This window comes from Canis lupus, chromosome 19 (assembly GCF_048164855.1).
Source record: "Canis lupus baileyi chromosome 19, mCanLup2.hap1, whole genome shotgun sequence".
Lineage (NCBI taxonomy): Eukaryota > Metazoa > Chordata > Mammalia > Carnivora > Canidae > Canis > Canis lupus.
In genome coordinates, this window is record NC_132856.1 from 27,482,732 (window position 1) to 27,506,254 (window position 23,523).

At 41.1% G+C, this 23,523-nt stretch overlaps 1 protein-coding gene across 18 annotated transcripts in view; it reads left to right on the forward strand.

Moving 5' to 3' along the window:
• MAGI1 (membrane associated guanylate kinase, WW and PDZ domain containing 1) overlaps positions 1-23,523 on the forward strand; it is a 641,903-nt gene that overhangs the window by 583,560 nt on the left and 34,820 nt on the right. For all 18 annotated transcript variants that reach the window (XM_072785501.1, XM_072785490.1, XM_072785493.1 and 15 more), the window contains 2 exons: positions 12,710-12,741; positions 23,135-23,351. In XM_072785501.1, coding sequence (XP_072641602.1) covers positions 12,710-12,741; positions 23,135-23,351 — 249 coding nt within the window. The remainder of the gene's footprint in view (positions 1-12,709; positions 12,742-23,134; positions 23,352-23,523) is intronic.

Here is a 23,523-nt window from a genome sequence, read left to right on the forward strand (position 1 = left end):
TCTTACTTTAGGTGGAAGCTAGCTTTGGGTTCAAGACCAACGATAGATTCACAACTCTACTTGGGCTTGCCTTTACATATTACTGCTTTATCCGTCATGCTCCTCGATGATTATCTTTTGTCCTGAGAATGTTAACCCCAGCAGCAAGAGAAAAATAGGGTGAACCCATGCATGCCCCCCCCCCCGCCAAATATCCATGGCCGATTTCTTGTGGTAAGAAAGCAGTCTCAGAAACTTTATGATAGCTCTAAAAAAATCTGTTGCTAATGCGTTTGCTTGCATTAAGTTCTCCATGTGAGTTGACACCAAGCCTTATTAGAGCAATAGGAACCAGCCAAAATCAGACAGGAGAGGAAGCAAAGGATGCTGGTATTCAGTCTCCACTGTGAGAAATTTGTTGAATATCTTCCTCCCTGAAAATACTGCCTGAGTGAGGATGTATTTTATCTCCAGTGTGAATTTCTGTTACTTACCCTTCCCTCCCATAAATGTAAAGTACTCCTCCAAGGCAGTGCCCTGTGATACATCTTGTTCCCAGATAGAATATTTCATTAAATAGCCTTGCAATTCTTGAATTTTCCCTGTACTTGACCTATAAAAATTATTTCTAATTGAGATTCATCTTGAGTGGGACAGGATGTGTGTTGAGGTGTGTGTGGGGGTGAAGCAGATTCCCATATTCTGCCTTTAAGCAAATGCAGTTGGCAAAATGAGGACTGACGCACTGAAACCTGAAATCTAAGAGTTGAGCAAAGCCTCAATTTCCACTACTTCCCATAGCTATATGGGGCAGCAATTCATTAGAAATTGACGAAGTCGAGCAAACAGCTTTTTTTCTTTGAAATTCACATAATCACTTAGACCAGTTCAGATATTGTTTCAGTAAGAGGATTTTAAAGACATCTAATATCGCCATGGGAGATGAATGGGGCTGTTCATCACATGTCCTTTGCTTTTGGAAAAACCTGACCCTTCAGTAAATGGCTCTTTAGGCCTGACTTCCAGACAGTTTGAATAATGCAGTGCTGCAGGACTCCCAAGTTGGATCGCCTTGGCATTGTTAGCCATGACCTGTCTTTTCTAAAGCTAATATGGTTTCCTAAATTTAAAAGATTGAAGTAAAGTTTGATATGGTGCCGGGTGGCTTCAGTCACAATTAAGCAGTCTGGTAATAAAGTTAGTTGAAATGACCAAATTATAGACACCCTCACGGAGCAAATGGGAAAATTTCCCTCCTATTTTGCAAAAGTACACTGTGACCGAAAAGTGATTGTCACACCAATAAGGCTGTTAAAACTGCTCAAGAGATTCATGCATTTAGCTCAAGGAAGAGACCTGGCATGTTCTTTTTCATCCGTGTTTGTTTGTTTGTTGTAGTGAAGGGGGAGGCATTTGGAGCCTTTAAACTCCATGTGGGCATAAAAGTTGCTTTTCTAAGGAAAGACGTGGAGATATCCTTCACTGAAGAATTACTGAGACTCTAGAAGAGTCCCTGAGAACATATCCATTTGCTGCAGCTGAGAGCTGTGGGGTTTGGGGTTTCTTTGTGAGTCTTCAGTGAATTCTGAGACCGGAGCCATCCGTTGTGATGGGAATTTAGAACACAAGGTGGCACAGCGGAACCTTGCTCTCCGCACGGAGGGAGGCAGCCACGAGTTGAGCTGAGCTGGCAGCTCACCAGTAAATCAAGGAGCAGCCCAAGCTTCAGGAGCTGTTAAGTAGTCACAGCAGGGATGATGAGGATCAGAAGGACCAGGCGGCCCCTCTCCTTTGCCTCATCAGCCCTCCCTGCAGCCCTCAAGATACAAATGCATTTCATAAGCTCTGCACATTCACACATTCATTCCCAAGGTATTTGCCGAACTGGGGACCAGATACTGTTTTAGGACTGGCGATGAGCCCTAGAGTCAGTTAGACCAGTTCCCTGAAATGGAGACAATAAGTAAGACAATGATAACAGTTAACAATATACACAATAAACAAGTAAACAGAATAATCTCAGAGAATCACAGGGTCTATGAAAACAAAGAAACTGGGCTTTGTGAATAAAATGTGGTAAGAAGGCTCACTTGGAGGGGCACCTGACTGGCTTAGTTGGTAGAGCATGCGACTCTTGATCTCGGGGTTGCGAGTTCGAGCCCCACGTTGGGTGTAGGGATTGCTTAAAAATAAAATCTTGAAAGAAAAAAGAAGGCTCACTGTGGATCTGCTGATGGCATGGATCCCTGGAGTGCTCCTCAGATGTAGTGACATCTGAAAAGAGCCTTGAGTGATGAGAAGCCACATAATGTAGGTCTATAGGTCTACAGGCACAGTGTTCCAGGCAGGATGCACAACCAGTGAAAATAGCCAGGGGACTGAAAGGAATTAGTCCAGAAGTGAAGAGTGCTGGTCTGGCTGGAGCATAGACAAGGGGACGAGTAGTAGGAAATGAAATCACAAGGGCAGGCTGGCTCAGATTGAGGAAGGCTTTGTGGGATGCAGGGCAGCTTGTACTTCATTGAAACTGTGTTAGGAAGCCACAGAACATGTATCCTGCAGACCATATAATCTGATTTATGCTGTAGAAAGATGTTTCTGGCCTCTGTGTGGATAATGGATTAAAGGGGATGAAGAATAAAGCAGAGACCAATTCTTAGGTTCTTACAGTCATCTAGGCAAGAAAAGCTGGTGACAGTGAAGATGGACTAACATGTTTGGGTTCAGGATACATTCTGGAAACCTATGTGGTAGAAAAGATAAGCCTTAGAAAGGGCCTTAAATTTCAGGGGTTAGTGTCCTGTAAGGTTAAAACAATTCAGGATACTCTCCTGGATCTTTTTATTGGTCCTGTGCCTTACTTACATTGCTAAAAATAAAGCAGCTGGGTTAAAAATCATCCTAAAAGTCAGTAAGCCAAAGAAAAGGATCCTGGCATGTATTTTTTTTTAACCTAGAACTTCTCAACACCAATTACAGTGATAACTTTCCCTTTGGGGCCAGTGGCCTTAAAATAAGGGCCTGCGCAGCATTCTGAGTTTCCAGCCCAGAAAAGGAATCCTTATTGGTTTTTCAATGAGCTATTTTAAGCTCTTCTTTCATAATGTGCCCTACACATCCTAAGCAGCTAGAAGTCAAACTTTCAACGTTAGAGGAACTGCCTTAGAGCATCCAAGCTACAAGTAGTATTTCCTATCCTGGGGAGACCTCAGTGAGCAAGAGAGAGAAAAGCAATGAGTAACAGGCGCAGTCCTTAAATTAAGCATCTACACACAAAGCAATTAAATTTGAAATACAGGTGGTAGGAAAGTTAGGCTCTCAGCCTGGCAGGTAGTCTTCCTCAGAGGTTGGAGCATTTGTAGACTAAGATAAGACCCTATGCCTACACACCCAAATGACAAATATTTCCAACTAACATAGAGTTAGAGAGTTAGAGAGCTTCCCTGGAACCACTTGAGAAACTGGCTTCCTTCCACCTTTAAAAAGTAGATCTGGGTAGGAATATTCTCTGGAGAAGAAAGATTGGCCTCATAGTACATCATGACAAATTAGTGGTCTTTTTCAGTTGACAAGTTCTTTTTCTTTCCCCTTCTGGAAAGAAGACACCATAACTCACTCTACTTCTGACTCATTCCATATTTCTTGCACCCAATTTTTTAAAAAATCGTGTTATTAAGTAGTGTTGGACTACATTTGCAAGGTAGAGAAAGCTCCCCCCACTCTGGAAACTGTACTTCATAGGACTTGGTGGTCAGCCAAACTGTTACTTGTATAGCTCTGAAGACTTGCTTCATTGCCCCCAATTCAGAGACACATTTTGTTATTTTTTTAGTATGCATAGCCCTGAATGGTCAATGACTTAGTACTTAGGGTGACTTAGTGACTTAGGGTAAAATATCAGAGACCATGTTAAGAACCTGATTGGCTATCCCTAGACTCCCATGCTATCTCTAAAAAGAGAACTCTTGTCCTAAACCCACATCACAATTATGGGTTCAAGATAGCATGGACTGTTGGCCTATAGGATGATATTCATGAAGCTGTAGGCAAAATTTTTATGAATGCATTTTTTTTATGTATAAACACCCCTTCATAATGAATGGGCTGTGATCCAACATGGATGAAGCATCTCTGAAGGAGACTGTATAGTTCAATGTTAAAAAGCACAATCTTGGCATTAGGCCACTGCTCCTCTCCGCTGCTCACCTGACTGTGTGACCATGGCCATGTTACTGAATCATCAGTGTCCCAGTTTTCTCATCTGTAAAATAGGGATGATGCTAGTACTTAACTCAGATAGCAGTTAGGAAGAGTAAGTGTACGTCACCAAAGGCAAGCTCTCAGTTCTTGTTAATTTTACTTTCAGCTCTAGCTTTTAAAGACCCTACCCCTTGTACTATACAAATGAGAAGAGAAGCCAAGTTGTTGACCCTTTATGGTGTATTTCACATGTTTTGGGGAGTCGACAACAAAAGCACTATCTGTGTTGTTTCATTGACAACATTTCTGAAGTGGCCATTTATCTCTCACAGCAATTGTACGATGACAGTACTTTTGAGTAGCTCAAAATCTTAATGACTTTGGGTCTCTCCTCACCTGTGCCAGTTCAAGGCTTATGACTTTGAGGTGAAAGGTCCTGTAAACTATTAACAGCCAGCAGATTATAGCTATTTATTTCTCCCTGGGACATATTTATTAAGCTGTATGTCCTGTGTAATTGAAGCTGACTTTTCTGTCGCCATAAAGCTGTATGACTCTGTTCTTCTTACCAAATGCCAACTGACACACACATCGGGAGCTACTCATTCCATAGATTTGAGACCCAATCATCTCTCTAAATTATGATGGCCAATATTTCATAGTGACCATTATTAGGTCCCCCAAAGGAAAGAGTGTCTTCATCTTTTTGGAGACATGAGTCTGATGCTCTTGTTCTTGGCAGTTGGTATCATATTTGCATTGAAATATTATGCCATAGGGCTGAGCATGGTATTTGACCAGAGGAAGAAGAAGAAGAAAAAAAAGCAAACATGTTTAAACGAGGGCCATTTTTAAAAATTTTGTTTTATGGATTCAATTTTGTTATATATAGCATTTGTAAGGTCCCTCAGTGACAATGTATTCTAGTTGAAACTTGGCCTTGAGTTTATGCTGGCACACTGATTTAGCTTTAAAAAAAAAAAAAAAAAACAACTTAAGCTCATCATCAGGCATCAGTCATGCCATGTTGCTCCCAACTCCTGACCCTGTGCTTAAATGCCAGCCCTCCTTCAGTATTAAGCTCATCCCTCTCCGCCCTCTTCTTCACATTGGATTAGCTTTCTTTTCTCATGCTCCCAGGAGCCAAAGTGTTTCTTTTTATCATGGTGCTTAGCACTGACCACGCTCAATTATACTATTGCTTTTTTTTAATTTTTTTTTTTTAAGACAGGCTATGAACTCATCCAGGTCAGGGCCATGTCTGATTTACCTTTATCTCTTCAGTAATGGTTCAGCAGGCATATGACAGAGCTCAATAAATCTTATATGGGTGAGTAGTTACATGGATGGTGCCTTCTCATGATTCAGGTCTTAGCTCAGATACTGGCTCTTCAAGAAAGATGTGCTTGACCACCCAGGATAAAGTAGCTGTGCATCCCAGGCACAGCCTGTGCCATTATCCTGCTTCATCTTCTTCACCAAAGCTATCCCTCTGAAATTATTTGCGAAGGTGTATATTCTCTGTTTTCCCACAGAATGTGAGTACTGTGAAAATAGGTCCTTGTAGATCTTATTCATTACTTTAATTCATGCCAGCTCTTGGCACATAGCAGGCCCTTAGCACAGTTTCGTTAAATGAGGCAGTGAAATTTCCCTAATTTCCTTCCTGTCCCCAATGGAAAATGTTAGGGCTAAGTGTACCTACCTTCTTTCGGGTTTCTGGACTGTCCTTAGCATTTTATCAGTTTGTCAAATACAGTTTAAATTTAATCATGATTTATATGTTTTGTATTAAACAAACCAAACAAATAAAAAAACTAATTGGTAGATATGATGCAGGTAGCTTTTTAAAGAAGGGATTCTGGCCATTAATGTTAGTTGTTTTAAGTCACTGGTTTGCGTGAAGTAATCATCAATTCTGCGTGGGCTTTCCTGCACCCCTCCACATCTGTACTTCATACATTTCTTGTATTTTGATCCACCCTCATATTGCCCCCCACCAATAAAAGCTTTACCCTACTAGGTACATAATTCTTTCATGCAGCAGCATTTTTGCTTATAGATATCAGTGTTCTGCAAAGTCCTTTTTTTTTTTTTTGCAAAGTTCTTTAATGCAGTTTCCCTCCTCAAAAAATTTTTAGATGTGCCCTTTACATCTTCCCAGGAAAGAAGAAGCAAACAACGAAACTTTTCTCTTTCTGCTTGATCCTTCTCATCATCCTCTCTATTTGCAGATGAAGTATTTTATATGCACTGTCCTTATTACAGGCGCACACTTAGTGGAAGTCAACCTTGCCCTAGGAGTTGCATCTAACACCACAGCCGTGTGCTTGGTTGAGATTTAATCTGAGGTTCATAGACCTTAGTAGAATTGGCTTCTCAGAGTTACTGGTCAAGGTTTCAGAGACTGCTTAAAATTATATGTGAAATTGTGTGCTTCTACGCAGCCTTGCTTGAGAGAGGCTCTAACAACATTTTTTTATCCTATTTTCAATCAAGGCCATGGCCTGGTAATTTATAGCACAGACACTCGAGTAGAAATGGTAGTCATTGAGCTAAGAGAGAGCTAGAACAAACTCCAGTTATGTTTTAATCTAGTACTGCACTAAAGCTAATAAATACATATCATTGTCCAAGCACAATGAGTAATGCTTCTCTGTTTATAATCATAGTTGTATGTAAATCACTTATTAATCCTAGCATTTAGAAATAATATTTTAATACATGTTCTTCTAGTCTTTAGGTGTGTGATATATGTGGGTGATACATATACCTGTTTTTTTTTAACAATGAGCTTATGTTCTATGTACAGGTCTATCCCTCTTTTACACATCTTATATCTATCACTAAATGTTCTTCACTATTTCTATGGATTCATAATTTTTCATCCTGTTGCTATAACAATATGTTTACTCAGCTTTCTGTTCTTAAAAGCTCAGATTGTTTCCAGTTTTTATCTTCTTTAAATAATACTGTGTTGAACATCTTTTTACATAAATCTTTATCAACCTCTCTGATTATTTCCTGAATACAAACTTTTTAAAAAATTCTTTTTTTAAAAAGATTGTATTTACTTATTAGAGGGCGTGGGAGAGAGAGAGTGCACTAGACAGGGGAGGATCAGAGGGAGAAACAGACTCCCCGCTGAGCTGTGAGCCCAAGGGGCAGGGGTGGGGCTTGGTCCTGGGACTCTGAAATCATGACCTGAGCTGAAGGCAGACGCTTACCTGACTGGGCCACCCAGACGCCCCGAATACAAACTCTTAATGATGAGTTTATTGGATTAAAATCAGCTATAATTTTCGAGTCCAGCACTTAGGGTTATGTATTGATGTATTTTAGAATAAGAAAGTTAGTGGGGTCTGAAATGAACATGTGCTCAGGAGTAGTCTTATTCTACTCATAGTTTGGAATCTATCTATGAGTAGCCCCAGACCAAGTTCTCAGTCTTCTTTTTGTGGCTTTCAGTGATGTCCATAAACTATCTACCTGATTGCCTCAATCGATCAGTGGATCCATCAGTCTCTCTATCTCTTTGTCTCTCTCTCTCTCTCTCAATATATGTAACTGTTCTCTGCTCCTTGAACATTGCATTACCAATTTCAACACCAGTGCTGTTTTTAATCAAACATTTTGCAATGCAAAATGCTAAAGAATCCCATGTGTTCCAATGGCATGTGGATTAGTGACATAGCATGTGTTAGAATGCTAAGGAAGAAGCCAAAATGTTTCCATTGAAATGTTCAAGCCTACGGATCAAGTACAAAGCAGAAATGAATATCACATTGAAAAAATGTGAATTGTTGGCATGGTACATTTTTATTATTGTAGATCCACTCTGCTTATGGTAGTAACTTTAGAATTTACCTGTTCAAAGACTTTCGCATGATTTTTCTTCATTCTTCAGTTGAAGTTGAAAATTCCTTTAACCTGCAGGAAGTTAGGTCCAAAGAAGTCTGATCTCTTTTCCACAACTCAGGCTTGTTCATCTCAGTGCTGAAAAGGCAGTGCTCCCCACCCCCTCCCTGTAGCGTAGCTGAGCTATCCATGTCTACCCTATGTCCATTTAGTCAGCAGAATAAACACAAGTCTTAATCTCAACAGGGATACTTAAGTAAATTGTATGTATACATTCTTTTGAGAGAAAAGTTAGCAAATTTGGAGGATGCAGAGGTTACTGATGGCTCTTGAGATTTAAAAGTGCAGTTAAATGTTCTAAAATTTGCTGCATTCATCTTAAGCAAAACTCAGTATAGGCTTTTGTTTTTTTGTGGTATCTATCTGTGTCTATGTGTATGGTCATAAATAAAGCTTTTCTTGTTGTAGAAATTACTACAATAGGTAATAAAACCCATCCATGATGCCATGAGCTAAAGAACAGTGTTTGGTTCCAGACTTTGCTTCCAAATGCATATATATTCCATTATATTTTTACTTTTTCATATAAATTGTTGCATACAACCATTATAAAATTTCAACAAGAATATCATTTGCCATTTAGTTCTATGAGAACATGTTCAGTAGCATAGTTTATGGTCTTGATATTTAAAAGGGAAGAGTTCTCTTCATGTTATTTGGTTAGATTCCAGTCAGTAGCAGAGAATTTGCCATTTGTTTTCTCCAAAAGGATATTTTTTTCATACGGAACTTTGGAAATTCAGGTCCCAACATTTCTGACTTCCATAAATCACGCTTAGATCCACACTTTGTACCTTCCCCTAAAAGTTTTCCGGGAACCCTTTGAAATAGCATTTGCTATTTTCTAGGCTCTAAGAGCAGATGGTACCATCCATAGACTTTTTCTTCTGCCTCTTCTCGGAATTTCCTTTCCTTTCCGTGAAGGGAACAGGTGAACCCATTAAGACAGGTGTTGTTTCTTCGCATATGCCTAGTATGTAGTATGTGACACAAGGTATGCAACACAAGTTTCCTGCTGCCCCTGCGAACATAAAGTGTGATCTGTCCTGGGAAGACCATTATCATGCTATGAAGTGTGGGATCATGCTGCTTTCTATCACCCATCCAGTGCTAGGTCTTGGAAAAATCTGATAAATGGTGACCTTTTCTGAGTATTTTCCATTAGGTCTCCCAGCTGTTTTCAAACCATCTGAGTAGTTTTGGCTAAAATACATTATAAATTGTAATCAGGAGCTTTGTTCCCGCATTCATATTCATTAGATTTTAAGATTTAATGACTATGTGGACTTAAAGCATATCCTTGATTTCTTTTTTAAAAAGCACTCAAGTAGAGGCTCTCGAGTTTGGACATTTTGAATACTAATTTGTGGCCAGTTTTGGTTCTTGTAAAAGAGGTGGCTTTTTAAAAAGAAGATAGCAAAGAGAAACAAATATCTCTCTAAATTAAATTTCTTTTTTTGTAAAATACTTGTGCTGTCGATTGAGCTGGGATCTTTTGGAATGTTGTATGAACTACCTCCTCAGAAGAAGCAGACTATAACTGTGATCCCAGTATGCTGTCGACTGGCTGGTTTTGTACAATTAGTGGAAGAGTCGTTAATTAATGTTTATTTTTAGATAAATATTTCATTACCTCAGAAAGATATGAATATATGTTCTTGGTAAAGAATTCTAGATTAAGACCATGTCTGCTTAAACTCATCTCTCCAATCCCTGCCCCTCCTTGTCTACCAGAAACAGCCCAGTTATCCATTTGGTGTGGACAGTCATGGAGAGTGGACCCAGTGCGTGTGTTTGTATTTAACACCTGTCTCGTCCTGTCCCTGCTGTTCTGCAACCTGCTGCTTGCATTCACCCTTGTGTTTTGGAGACCATACATGTTACACATAGAGCTCGTTCCTTTTAATCTCTGCAGACTGCATTATAGGTTGGCTATTCCACAGTTTATTTAGAACCTCTGGTCCTTTCCAGGTCTCCTTTCTACCAACAATACTGCAGTGAGCATCCTTGTACCTGCACCTTTCAATGGGCAAGTGTTTCTCTATGATAGAGAAAGAAAAGTACCCTTTATTTTGTACATGAAATCTTAAGAGGAAATTTAAGATGGTCAAGGTTTTTGAGGTTTTTTTTAAAGATTTATGTATTCATTTGAGAGAGACAGAGAGAGAGGGAGGTGGGGAGGAGCAGAGGGAGAGGAAGAGAGAATCCCATGTGGACTCCGCGCTGAGCACCGACTCTGATGTGGGGCTTGATCTCACAACCCTGAGATCATGACCTGAGCCAAAATTAAGAGTCGGACAAAAAACCAACTGTGCCATCCAGGTGCCCCTAAGATGCTCAGTTTCAAAAGTGATAAGCAGAATACAGATCAAAGCCATTTTCTTGGACTCTTCCTACCTAATTGGGGATTCTTGACACATTTTTATAGAGGGTCGCTGGGTGAAGTGAGGTCAAGTCTGGTAAAAGGTAACTACAGTGAAACGGGATTTCCTTTAGTTAGTTAAGAAGGTCAGTCTGAATTAGGAAAACCTTTGAATTCAAAGATGTAGTATTAAACAATTTTGAAGTGCATACAGTGACCAAAGCTGATATAACTTAATAAAATTCCCTAAGGGAATCACATTAATGAATACACAAAAGCACCTAATAATTTTTAAAGAATAATGACACAACTAAATTGTTCAACACAGTTATTCTCACCTATAGGTAAAATATGTCCCCTGCAGTGTTTTCTATATGTTACCGTGTTAGGCAAGTGACTTTCCCTAGTTAGAGGAAGGTGACCATAACCACTGCCTTTCTGAATGGTGTAAATTCACAAAGTAAGGTGAAATGACTGACATTTGAGGGGTCCACTCTGTGCTGGGTATGAGGCTTCCAGAATGTGTTGTCTATTTAATTGTCCTAATCCTGTGAAGTAAGTCTGATTATCTCCATTTCATAAACTGAGGCACTGAAGCAACCCACTGAAGGCTACCTGAGTTCATCTGACCTGAAAGAGTCATATTCTTTCTACTGCATCATAGTCTCCTTAAATGTGGTCCTCAGACCTCCTGTGTCAGAATCTCCCAGAAGATTTTATCATACTGCAGATTCCTGGGCCCCTCTCAGGGTCAGGCCTGGGATTCTGGCTTTATAACAGTTCTTCATGTTCTCCGGATGTGCTCAGAAGTCCGAGAGCCACTTGGCCAGACCATGGTGACCCCGTTGTGGTGATGTGATGTGCCTTGCCAGAATGTGTCTCCAGGGTCTTTGGGGACGAGGAATCCATGACAAGTCATGCCTCACTTGCAGTGGGCACACTAGCAGTGCTCCTCTGGTGGCTTCCTCCTACTCATCCACTTCCGTTGCCTCATGTTCACTTGTGCTGAACTTAGCACAGCTCATGGTTTGACAAGTCACTTCCCAAAGCATTGAAATCATCACACTACATAGGGATCGTTTTCTAAAAAAGGTTGAAGTTGCCGGCGCAAAATCATCCGATCCCAAGTATATCTTTTGTACCCAGCGCAGATGGAATCTACATCTTGCATTCTAACCCTTGCTCAAACCAAAAATAAGAAATAAATAAAGAATGAGAGGGCAGCTTGCAGAAATGATTACCTTTGAAACACCATTATGTGCTTTTATTTTCCTTTCTAGCCCTCTTTTGCTGCACTCCCCTGTTGGCAGATTTCCCATACGTCTGCCCCTAATCGCTGCTGACTTTTCGAGAAGTGTGAGGCAATCACCAGCCCCTTCCAGCTTTCACCCTCCCACGAAGGAGAGGGTTCTGGAAGAGCCAGCTAGGATCAGTGAATACCTTTCTCTCCTCTGCCTTTCTCATCTTCACTCAGCTCCATGAAATTTCTCATTCACTCTCCACCAATCTGCTTTCCCCTTAAAGATCTGACCCCAGCTAGCTTCCTTTCCAGCAAGCTAAATAGGAGTGTGCTTGGGTGATTGACATGCACGGAGAGGTGTGCCCATGATCTGGAAGGGGTCCTACACCAAGTTCAAATTGTGTTCCCTGCTGGCAAAAGAGCATCCGTCTTTTTTTTTTTTTTTGGTGTTCAGCTCATCCAAATAAAGAAGGCATTTCCTCTCCTGAAAAGCAGAGGGGGGAAAAAAGGGAAAGAAACGACCAAAAAAAAAAAAAAGGAAAGAAAAATTTAATTTTAACCATGTACTCCTCTGCAACTAAATATACACCCCTTCCTCTGTCCTGATTGGTCCGCTTCAATTGACAAGTGGATCGTGTGGAAAGGAAATATCCTGGACTTAATTGTAAGTTAAGTCTCTCTTAATCCAGAAGAGCATTTGAGATTCTGTCCAAGTGTTCAATTTCCCAGGCCGCTGAGGTCTGTGAATTTCTTTTCCCAGCCTCCAGGCTGCTGCAGTACAAGCCAGCATAGCTAATGCAGATAGATCTCCTGCCTCTCGCTCTCCTCCTCCCTCTGCTTTGATTCGATATGAACAGCCTGGTAACTCCGATGCTGGGGAGAAATCTGACATAACTCTGCAGATGGCTAGGTTGCCATGAAACACCTGGGGATTGTTCTTTAAGGAAAAAGGTAACATTTATATGCTAATGATTTCTTCCCCTCTTCCCTCCTTGTTGCATTTTTTCCAGGGTTGCCAGTTCCCAAGAAGAGCCCAAAGTCGGTAAGGACTTATCAGTTACTTGGTTCTTGTTTGGGGGGGGGGGCGGGGGGCGTCCTGGTGGTAGAAAGAGACGCTGTCTGGCTTGACTTCATGAAATGTGTTTTAGAGTCAGTGGGGGAAACAGTAGCTTGGGCTCATTTTATTAAGTTCTGGGGGTCTGTTTGATAGAGAAGGTATTGGGTTTATCTTTAACTGTCTAGTGATTTGTGGGCAGGCTGCAGGAGCCAGGTTAAAGAATGCATGTTTGGAATCTTCTCTGTATAAATGCATGACAACTCTCATTAAATGGAGGAGTTTCTTAGGTGTTTTAACTTGATACAAATGCTATTGTTTCCTTGGGGTGGGGGGGGGGGGAAGCTCCACCTGCTTCCTAAGTAGGGTTGCTCTTAACTGGTGTTTCCATCCATTCACTTGGGGAGATTCTTTCCCTGAGCTTTCTTATGCATTGGATGATGAATTATTTACAAAATTAAAAAGCCTGCAGGTTTAAAGAAGAATTGCTTTGCCCTGTATATATATCCATGCTCACATGGAACAATGTTCACTGCCCCAGCACTGAGAATAAGACATTTCCTTGCTGTCGAAATGTCCTTTGTTGTTTTGCTAGCTTTAGCAGCATTATGCTGCAGGTATAGGATTCTTTAAAAAAAAAAAAAATCAATGTTTTGCTGTCCTTTGTAATCTGGTTTCCCTGAAGATGCATTACCTAGTTGACATGTTAGCTAATAGCTTAGAGGCTATGGTGTTTTGCTTGGTGGTGTGAGCTTCTGCTCCCAGGGCACTGACAACAAATTAAAATGCTACTTAAAAACTCAAGATCTGGAACTACAATGCCTGTGAAATTGATCCGGGAGAAAGAAGCTTCCCAATTCATTATCATTGGGATAAAGAGGGGTACTTCCACGTGGCTTAGAATATTTGGGGGAGGGAAAAATCTACAGCTTGCCGCCATCCAGGAAAGGAGAACCTTTCAAACTTTGCAGCTCACAGGGGCTGCAGCTGGATTCTTTTCCACCTGTCTCCAAGCCTGGCGGCGAGAGGCAGAAGTTTATTAAGGAGATGAGAGAGGGAGCTGCCTGCATTCTTAAGCGCCACTCCTAAGTTGTCCAAAGAGAAAAACCTGCAATAATTGATGTGATTCCAGTGGCACAGTGCTGTGGCGACTGGAGCATGTGACTTCAGGGCTGCTTCCCTTGTCAGTTTGTGTTCATGTTTAAGCTGAAAAGTGCTGGTAGGTGTCCACATCGGAACCAGAGATGCCATCGTGCGCGAGTGCGTGCGTGTGTGTGTGTGTGTGTGTGCATGCACATACGCACATGGCACATGTGTGTCCTCCTCCCTGGGTCATAGTCAGAAACCTGTTCAGCCTTCAGAAAAATAGAAGCCAATCTGGAAGATGTGTCACATGAGCTTCAGTTAGCCAGCATTTTTTTCTTCTGCACCCTCAAGCATGCTTGCTGTGTGATGCGCGGACTGATTTTACACACCACACAGGAATGGAGTCTTAACAAGGAGCAGACTGGGGGAGATAGAGCGGTTTTTCACAGGGAGCATGACCTCAAGTAGCAAGGTGTTCTTTTTTTTTGTTGTTTTGCATCCCCTTTAAACTTACTTTGCAGAAGGATTTTTGTGGATTTCATTTGGATCTTTTCTTCACCAAAGTGTTTTGGGATTCACTGCTGAGCTCCAAGGATATCAAACAGGTATAGAGCCTGTATTCACCAAGTCAGTTAAGAGAATTCCCTATGACAGTTTATTTTTGTAGAAGCTGTGTCATTAGCAAGCGGCAAGCCAATTACTCCGTCTGCATTCCTAGGAAAAAAGCGTTCTTAACTGCTTTGCCCACAGTCTGCTGGCTCTTAATTACCACAAGCTAAGAGACTGGTCTGTTGCCGGGTTAGAAAAGAACAAGCCCCCAGCCTGGGGCTCATCTCTCCCTGATTTCTGTGCCAGGACAGGGATGATGGGTTTCACAGCATTGCTGGCACACTCTGGCAGCTGCTGTACAAAATTTGGGAACTCTCAGCCAAGGTCTGCTGTTGCCAGTAGAGCATTGCTAACATCTGTGATCCGTGGGAGCTCCGTACAGGTGGGTTGAAAGCTGGTTCCCTTCCCCAGTTTGAATTTTGATGATGTCCTGCCAGAAAGACAGCTGAGGATGGGATTTCTATGGTGGGGCTGGGGTGGGGGGGAATCCACGGGGACGCTGGATGTCATGGTTCCAGAAAGCCAGTCACATAATGGCAGATAGGGTCCGTTGTGCAGGCTACGTAATGAATGCATGCAGATCGTGCCTGGGTTGTGATATGTTGAGATTGACCATTCGCTCTGTGAATTTGCTGTCTTAACCTGGGACCATGTTTCTTCTCTTCTTTGAGAGGCTCCTGACATTGTTGGCTTGCTCGTGTGACTGACAGCTTTCTTTTGCCCTCATACTTTTTTTTTTTTTTCTTTTTAGTGTTTTCAATAATTAAGTAGCTGGGTTTTTATTAGAACAAAAGGACTTTTTGATCTCATTTCCCCTCCTGGGCAGCCTCTATAGCTTACTCTTAATAAGCAGTTTCACCTACTAGATTTAGTTTAAATGTTGATTTTATGGGTTCCGTACTCATTGGGAACAATGGCAGTATCTTAATAAAATGCTATTAATTTAATACCTGGACAGCCATAACATTAGGAATTTTTCTGCCAAATAGCAGAGACAAAAATAAGACATATTTGCTGTCAGGTTTTAGACCTCACTTGGAAACGGATTCTGAGGCCCAGTTTAATCATCCTGACGGAAACTTACTTAACTGAGACTCTAGTTCTGAATCACACACGAGAATTTTGTAAATGAGAATTTAAAAACTCTAGGGGCACCTGGAAGGCTCAGTTAGTAGAGAGTGCAACTTCTGATGCTGGGGTTGTGAGTTCAAGCCCCATGTTGGGTGTAGAGATTACTAATAATAATAATAAATTTTAAAAAAGAATTTAAAAATCTAAACATACATCAAACCCCAAATTTTAAGTCTGTATTCACTTTTGTTTTCTCACTAGTTCATTTCCAAACTGTTACCTCCCTTACTCCCTTCCTTCATCTACCCAACCATCCATCCATCCATCCATCCATCCATTTATTTAGCAATTAGTATCAAAAATCTAGTGTCAGGCTTGGTGTGAGGCACTGGAAATACTGTGATAAATAAGTTGGTTGGTGCCTTTCTTCGTGGAGCTTACAAACAAATGATGTTTTGATTGCTTCTGTCAAAACAAGGACTTATCATCTCAATTTGTGAAAAAAATTTGCCCACTTATATCAATGACATGTATTTATTGAGTATCTTTTATATGCCGGATCCAGTGCCAGTATACAGCAGGATAGAAAACAAAACATTCCTGCCTTCATGCAGCTGAAGAGAAAGAAACAATAGCCATATAAACAGGCAGATGTATATGGATCCTCTTTGTGGGGCATAAAGTCTGAAAGCTTCAAAAGTTCAAAAAGCAGAAAGATTGGGGCACTTGGGTGGCTCAGTCAGTTAAGCATCTGACTCTTGATCTCAGGTCAGGTCTTGACCTCAGGGTTGTGAGTTCAAGCCCCACGTTGGGCTCCATGCTGGGCATGGAGCCTACTTAAAAAAATAAAAATAAAAAGCAGAAAGATAATGTAGAACCAAGGACAAACATAATGAAAATCATTCAGCTCTTAATTACAACAACATAAATTATGTAGTCCTACAAAGCCATAGGAAAGACATAAGGTTGCCATGATGGAGCCATGGAATTGTTCCAAGTTCCCCAGCAGCCTGAGCAATGTAGGAAACCATATCTACTTTGCTCTTATTGTTAGATCAAAGAAAGCATACCATATTCATAAAGGAGACAAAATTTTCCCAGTTAACTAAAAAAACTCACACCAAATATTGGAAAAACCAAGGAAGCCTGTTCTCTTTACCAGTGCAGCAAGCTGAAAGGGACAGGTTTCTGTTACATTGTCCTCAGTTCCCTTCTGCTAGGAGGGATCCTAAGGACATTGCTGACAACCAGTTGTTAAAAGAGATGTGTGAGAGAGATCTCTCTGGTAATGTGCCCAGCAAGTGGCCCCAGCCTGAATCACCCAGTTTTATGTATTCTGTTTTCTCAGACTCTTGTGGTTGTCTTAGCACCTCAGAGCCCTTTGTCCACAACCTGGCAATAGTACAATTCATCAGAGCTCCTGCAGGCTCTGAGGAGAAGCAGGGAGTAGTAGAGGGAAGGAGGATTAGAATTGCTTAGGTATATCTTATTGCTCCTCAACTTCTCACAGCGACTCATACCCTCAATCCCTTGGAATCTAGAAAATAGACTTTGCTTTTGTATTAGATTTTTTTAAAACATTCCGTGTGAACCCACATTAATTTTCATATCCAGCCGATGCCTTCCTTTTCTTCTCCATTAAATCCTCTCATCTCTTTTAGAAGAGATTATTTGACCTAACACCTATAAATGATAAAAGAGACAAGGACTGTCCTCTGCTTTGGTTTGGAGTTGAGTCTCTGATTTTTGCACAACCTTTAATGACATTGGCCTAATATCTCATCAGCACTTGGAGTTTTTCCTGTTGTCCATGTAAATCACTGCAGTGGCCTTCAGTCTTGGCAGATAAGTGAACTGTAAATAATTTTGCTTTAAAATGGATCGATTTGTCATTTTTAAGCCACATGAATTCTTTTCATCATTTAAGCTCCTAAGTGCTGTCTGTATTCATTTGCTCTTCCGAGCAAATATTTTCAGCTCACTTTATAAGTACCTTCATTTTGAAATCATTCTGTGAAATACCAATGAGTTGACTTCTTTTCCCCCATTTCCATTTATAAAAACCATTGCATTTTCCCAATTTCCTTGGCCTGTCAATAGTTAAGAAATCTTTCATGCTGGGAAATTAGTGCAGTTTAAATCAAAAGGTCTTATGACATGAGTTTATGGCTACTGTGTGGCCAAGGACTTTAATGAAGTTTTGAAAATTGAGCCCATTTCTTTCTTACTGGTCAACTGATTTGATATTTATCTGTTTATTTTTTAAAGATTTTATTTATTCATGAAAGATACACAGAAGCAGAGACATAGGCAGGGAGAGAAACAGGCTACCTCCCAAAAGCCTAATGCAGGACTCGATCCCAGGACCCCAGAATCACGAGCCAATCATGACACTCAGCCACTGAGCCACCCAGGCACCCCTTGATACATAAAAATAAAAATCTCCCTTCAAAAAGATCAAAATAGTGATAAGAGCTAGCATTGGAAATACCCATCTCAATATGTGGCACATCTTTCCAACTAGTCGCTCGAGCTGGAGAGCTGGGAGGTGGGTATCCATGTTTCCAAGAGGTCCTCCCCCTCCTCCTCCTCTTCCCTGCCCTCCACTCAGTCATTCAGCAATGCCTGTTGAATCTGAACCCAAATGTCTTTGCTTTCGCTCGTCCCTTCCCTTCACCACAGCTCTTCCCTAGTGTAAACCACCTCAGGTCCACATAGACTGTGCAGTAGCCTCCTGACTGGCTCTCTGCTTTAACTACTGTCCACACTAATCTCTTCACCTCTCAATAATCAGACCAAACTTTCTGGAAGCCACTTGGCTCCAAGCATATCTCTGCTTTGAATTCATTAGTGAATTTCTTCTCCTCTGAATGAAGAATGAGTCCCAGACTCCTTAAAGTAGCTCATAAAGCCCTTGTAGTATCTGATCTCTGAGCTCATCTCACACCACTCTACTCCCTTGCTGTGTCACACTACCTTCTTTCTCTGTGTTCTTCAGACACTCCAAACTCATTTTTGCTTGAAGACTTAGCACACGCTGCTTCCATTAATGGCCTGTTCTTCTAGAAGCCTCTCCCTACCACCTATCTAAAGGACATTGCAATATGTTGTTATCAAACTGTTATGATTATTTGATTAATATCCATCACCCACACACCCCTAAATACGCAAGTATAAATTCTCTAAGTTTAAGTATCATCTTTCTTTCTTATACATTGTATCCCTGATAATCTGGCTCATAGGAAATGATCAGTATGTATTTATTGGATGAGTGAGTAAATGCAATGTGGGTAGTTGCTTAAGGGAGCCTTGTCTGGATGTTCTATCATTTGTGTGCTATGTGCTTACACACGGTACTGGTATGCATAGAGCAACAGACTTGAAAATGTATCTTTAACTACAGATACTTTTCTTTGGGCCAGTTTCTCACCTAGAAAAATGAGGAGAAAGATGCAAATCTGATCCTGTGCTATAACTAGTTGAGAATTGAATTTGTCGTCATGCCCCATGCCCCAGATCTTCCCTGAGAGGTAATCCAGGAAAGGGGACAAATTGACTTTAATTTGAGAGGTACATAAGCATGACTTTTCTCCTGGACAGTTCTGGGCTGTAACATCATAGCTAATTAGTATTCTCACAGAAATTGAAAGGCATTTTGAACTTTTGCACAGACACAGCGCATAGCTTCAAAAAACTTAGAGTACAAGATATTAAAAATAGAATGCATCTTCAAAATGAGTACTTTTCATAATTGAACTTGAGAAGAAACAAAGTGAGGTTAAATCTTATCAGGGGAAAATCCAAATGGCTTCCAGATTATTGTGCATTAGCCCATTAGTGTGGGTTAGAATATGTCATTTAGTGACAGTTTTAGTGGCGGCATCGTTTTTCGAGCATATTCTCAGGATGCTGCTTTACTTTTATTTTCCAAATTTAGGAACAAAGTTTAGATGGCATTTAAATGGGCTGCAGAAATACAGTTTCAGAGACAGTTTTACAGACTCATTCCACATTCTGTCGTTTTGTGTTAAATTGGACCAAAGTGATTCATTTATTGGGAGGTGAGAAAGGGTGTTAAAATTTGAAAAGTGGCCCAAGCCATTTCTGGTAGACTTCATTTGCACACCCTGGTAATGGCCACGCCATTCCTTTCCGTTAAACCCAAGATTCCCAGGTCCTCCATGTCAGAGATTTGTTACAGTGGGACAACCATCGAAGAGTCTTGGGAAGCCATGAGGTGACAACAGAATCTGTGCATATGCATTTATGGACTTGTATGTAAAAGCACATGTGCATTCTCTGCAGGAGGAAAGTCTAGCCCGTTATCAGATTCTGTCAGTGGAGCAAGGTTGCCAGAGAGAAGCTATTCTCCAATTCAGGAAGAGGGGGTGAGTGGCACAGGTTATAGCTAGGTTTCCGGGGACGACAGGGTAACCCCGGGAAAGAAGAGTATGACATTACCTGCATAGATAACCCTGCTGTGCAGCACACTCTGGGTCCCAGTGAGGTTTCATGAAGGGTGGTCTCAACACGAAGGAGCCTGAAGCTGCAGAGGTCGATACTAACTGTGCCATGAATATAGTGTCTGTGGACCAATCCCACAATCTGGCATTTGCTACTCATCTTGAAGAACCAATGTGGGTATTCGAATGGAGGGATACAATTCTCTGAGTGAACTCAGAGGTCCTTAATCTGTTGAATTATTTGCTTTCATACTTAAAATACCTTTTTCCTCCTTTCCTGAGAGGAGAACAAAAACAAAACAGGACCAAAATGTGAAAAAGAAGGGCACCTGGCTGGCTCAGCCAGTGGAGCATGCAACTCTTGGTCTCGGGGTTGTGAGTTCAAGCCCCACATTGGGTGTAGAGACCACTTAAAAATAAAATCTTTAAAAAAATGTAAAAAATAGAAAGTAAGTCTCCATGAATATTCCTTATTACTAAAGTTTATTTCAAAACAGAGAGGGCTTTAAATTCTGTCTTGATTATAACAAGCATTATCTTTATGTTATAAGAAGTAGGCAATACAGGGAAGTGTAAGGGGGTTAGAAAGGCACCCTGAATCCCATTTTTTTTCTTTCTATGCTAGTGTGTGTGCACACCAAAAATGGGCTGGTGCTGCGCATGCTTATTTATAATCAAGACCCTTGTAAAGACCACAGTGAAGAGAAACACAAATTTCCACCCACATGCAAAAGAGAGCGGGAAATGTATCTGTCATTAACATTTTTTGACTCGTAAAGTCCTGAGCATGACTCCAGGGGAAGCAAGAAGGCAGCTATTGAGCTTCTTGGGGCAGAAGTTGGATAGCTGGCCCCCAGAGCCAAGTTTGCTGTTGGAGAGGACTGTTGAAAGTTGGCAGGACCAGGTTCTATTCCAAGCCTTTGGAATTCTGACCCATCCTGGTCTGAAATGAGCACTTCATCCTGCAAAGGGAACAGTGGTGACATGAGGGATGGTGGTTGTCCCTGCCCAAACCTCAGTGTGTGTTCCTGGCATCAACACCAGAGTATATTGTCCCCTTGCATCTGAGTGAACTAAACCTCTCATAGTTTTACCAAGACCTCTTTGCTAGTTTAGAATATGGGCCTCAAATTTCTCCTGCCATCACACCAAATACAATTTTAAGCAGTCTACTTGCCTTCAGTAAGTACATCCCCGATATTCCTCAACTTTGAAACCTTGCCAAAATCTATATTCAAATCTGTAATAGTCAAGCGTAAATGAAGCTTTTGTCCTCCTTGGGCTCTCTTCAGACACTTCTTCAAAGCAAAGATTGGAAGAGGAGGGAGTCAAGGAGCCTGAGATTTAAATGAAAGGGACCTTGAAAATTTCCGTGGAGATGGGGAGTGAAAGATGAAGGATACATACATTCTGGAGAGACAGCAAGGAATGATTCTGATAGGACCGATTATAAGACCAAGGAGAGATTTTGATGCTATCCACAACTTTAAGGGACTGAAATGCTGTGGGTCAAAGATCTTATAAACCACTTAAATAGCATTGCATATAGATTCTGTAATAGAGAATGGAGCAATTCTTGTCCCTTTTATGATGCTCTTAAGCAGGTAAGTATAGGGACAGAGCATCTATTAAGTAAGAGTCAGGATTCCAGAGGTTTTATTTTGAATGGGGGAAACTAAACATCTGGATTTACCACCATCTTCTATTCAAGAAAATAAGAACTGAAGTTATTTCATATCCCACCAGGTATTTTCCTTCCGCTAGATTTTGCTTTCCATTCGATCAACATCCAAACAAAGACTGTTTCATAAAATAGGAAGGGTCTTTTGCTGAGCAGATTTTAAGGACAGGAATCTGCTTATTCTATTGAAATTTAATGAAACTCTTTCCCTTTGAATATTGCTTGGACTTTGGACGGGTTGCAAATCTAACAAGGCTGACCTCTTGAGGTCAACCCATATATAAAGTTTGATCTTGGTTTTTAAGCAACAGCAGTGTCGGGAGATCAAGAGGTGAAGTGCAATGCCTGTAAAATTGATTAGCCAAGAATTATGGAAGCTCTTCATATGATAATTACTTATATGCTTATAAGTACCAGTGCACATAGAATGCTAGGCATGATTTTTTGAAAGGTCTGATCCGTTTTCTTTATGGTATAGAAGAACTTTATGGTATAGAAGAACCTAAACAAACCTTTAGGTGAAAGTTGGGCATTTTATTACTGAAAGATAGAAAGTGAGAACTCCCCAGAAATATTTTCAGCCTTGATCATACTTCTTTTGGATGTGATAGCCTTTTACATTTAAATCACCCCTGGTTTTTTGCCTCAACATATTTTGCCCAAAAAATATGAGGATGTTGAAGTGATTGATACATGTTGTATCTCTTTCCTGAACTTCAAACTCAATGTACCCAGTTACTTATTGGACATCTCCAGATGGATGTCTAATAGCTCAAATTTATAAGCCCAGAACTGAACTCTTCCAACTGCAAAGGCCCAAATAATCATCCCCTTTATCTCTGTCGTATCAATAGAAGGTGACTTCAGTCTTCCGGTTGGATCAGCAGCCCCCACTTTGAAGCCATCCTTGATTCCTTTTTCTTACACCTTCCACACAACCTGTTAACAAATCCCTTGGTTAAGGCTCGACCTTCAGGGATATGTCCAGAATCTGACCGCTTGTCTCCATCTCTGCCACATTACCCTGGGCCAAGCCATCATCCTCTCTCACCTAAATAATCACAATAATCTTCTAAGGTCTCCCCACTTTCACCCTTGCTCTAGGACCTTTGAAAACAATATCAGTGACAAAAATAAGGTTGCTAAATTGATACATCTTGTAATACACGCACCCGGTGTCTTAGCTGGGAACCTATGATGAAAATTGGATTTGTTTTCCGCTACAGACCAGAGAGCAATATGGTTTGTGATTATGTCTTTCCATCTGGCCCGCCCCTGTCTCTGTCTGCCAATCACCTGGGGATTTATCTGCATGCAGCATTAGCTGGAGAAAGATGGAAGCCAAAATGTTGTTGATGTATTTATGTATGTGTGCGTAGACATGCTGAACAAAAACAAGCTGATGGAAACACCCACTCAGAGAACCAATAACATTCTTTTCTTCTTGCTTCTCTCACTCGCTTGCTTTCAGCAACCACTGGAAAGAAAAGACAGCCAGAATAGTTCTCAGCACAGCGTTTCCAGCCACCGGAGCCTGCACACGGCCTCCCCAAGCCACAGCACACAGGTGCTCCCCGAGTACCCACCTGCAGAGGCCCCAGCTCCAGATCAAACCGACAGCTCTGGGCAGAAAAAACCAGATCCTTTTAAAATCTGGGCCCAGTCCAGGAGCATGTATGAAAACCGACGTGAGTAGCACCCTGGCTTCTATCTTCCCGAGACCCCTGCCCAAGGCTCCAGCTGTCTTTTGAGGCTTCTTGAAAATAGACTTTCAGTATATGAAACGGGGTAGAGGTGAAACACAGTGTTGAGAGGTGAAAGCTTCTCAGAATAGTGATAGAATCTGCTGGATGTTCCTGG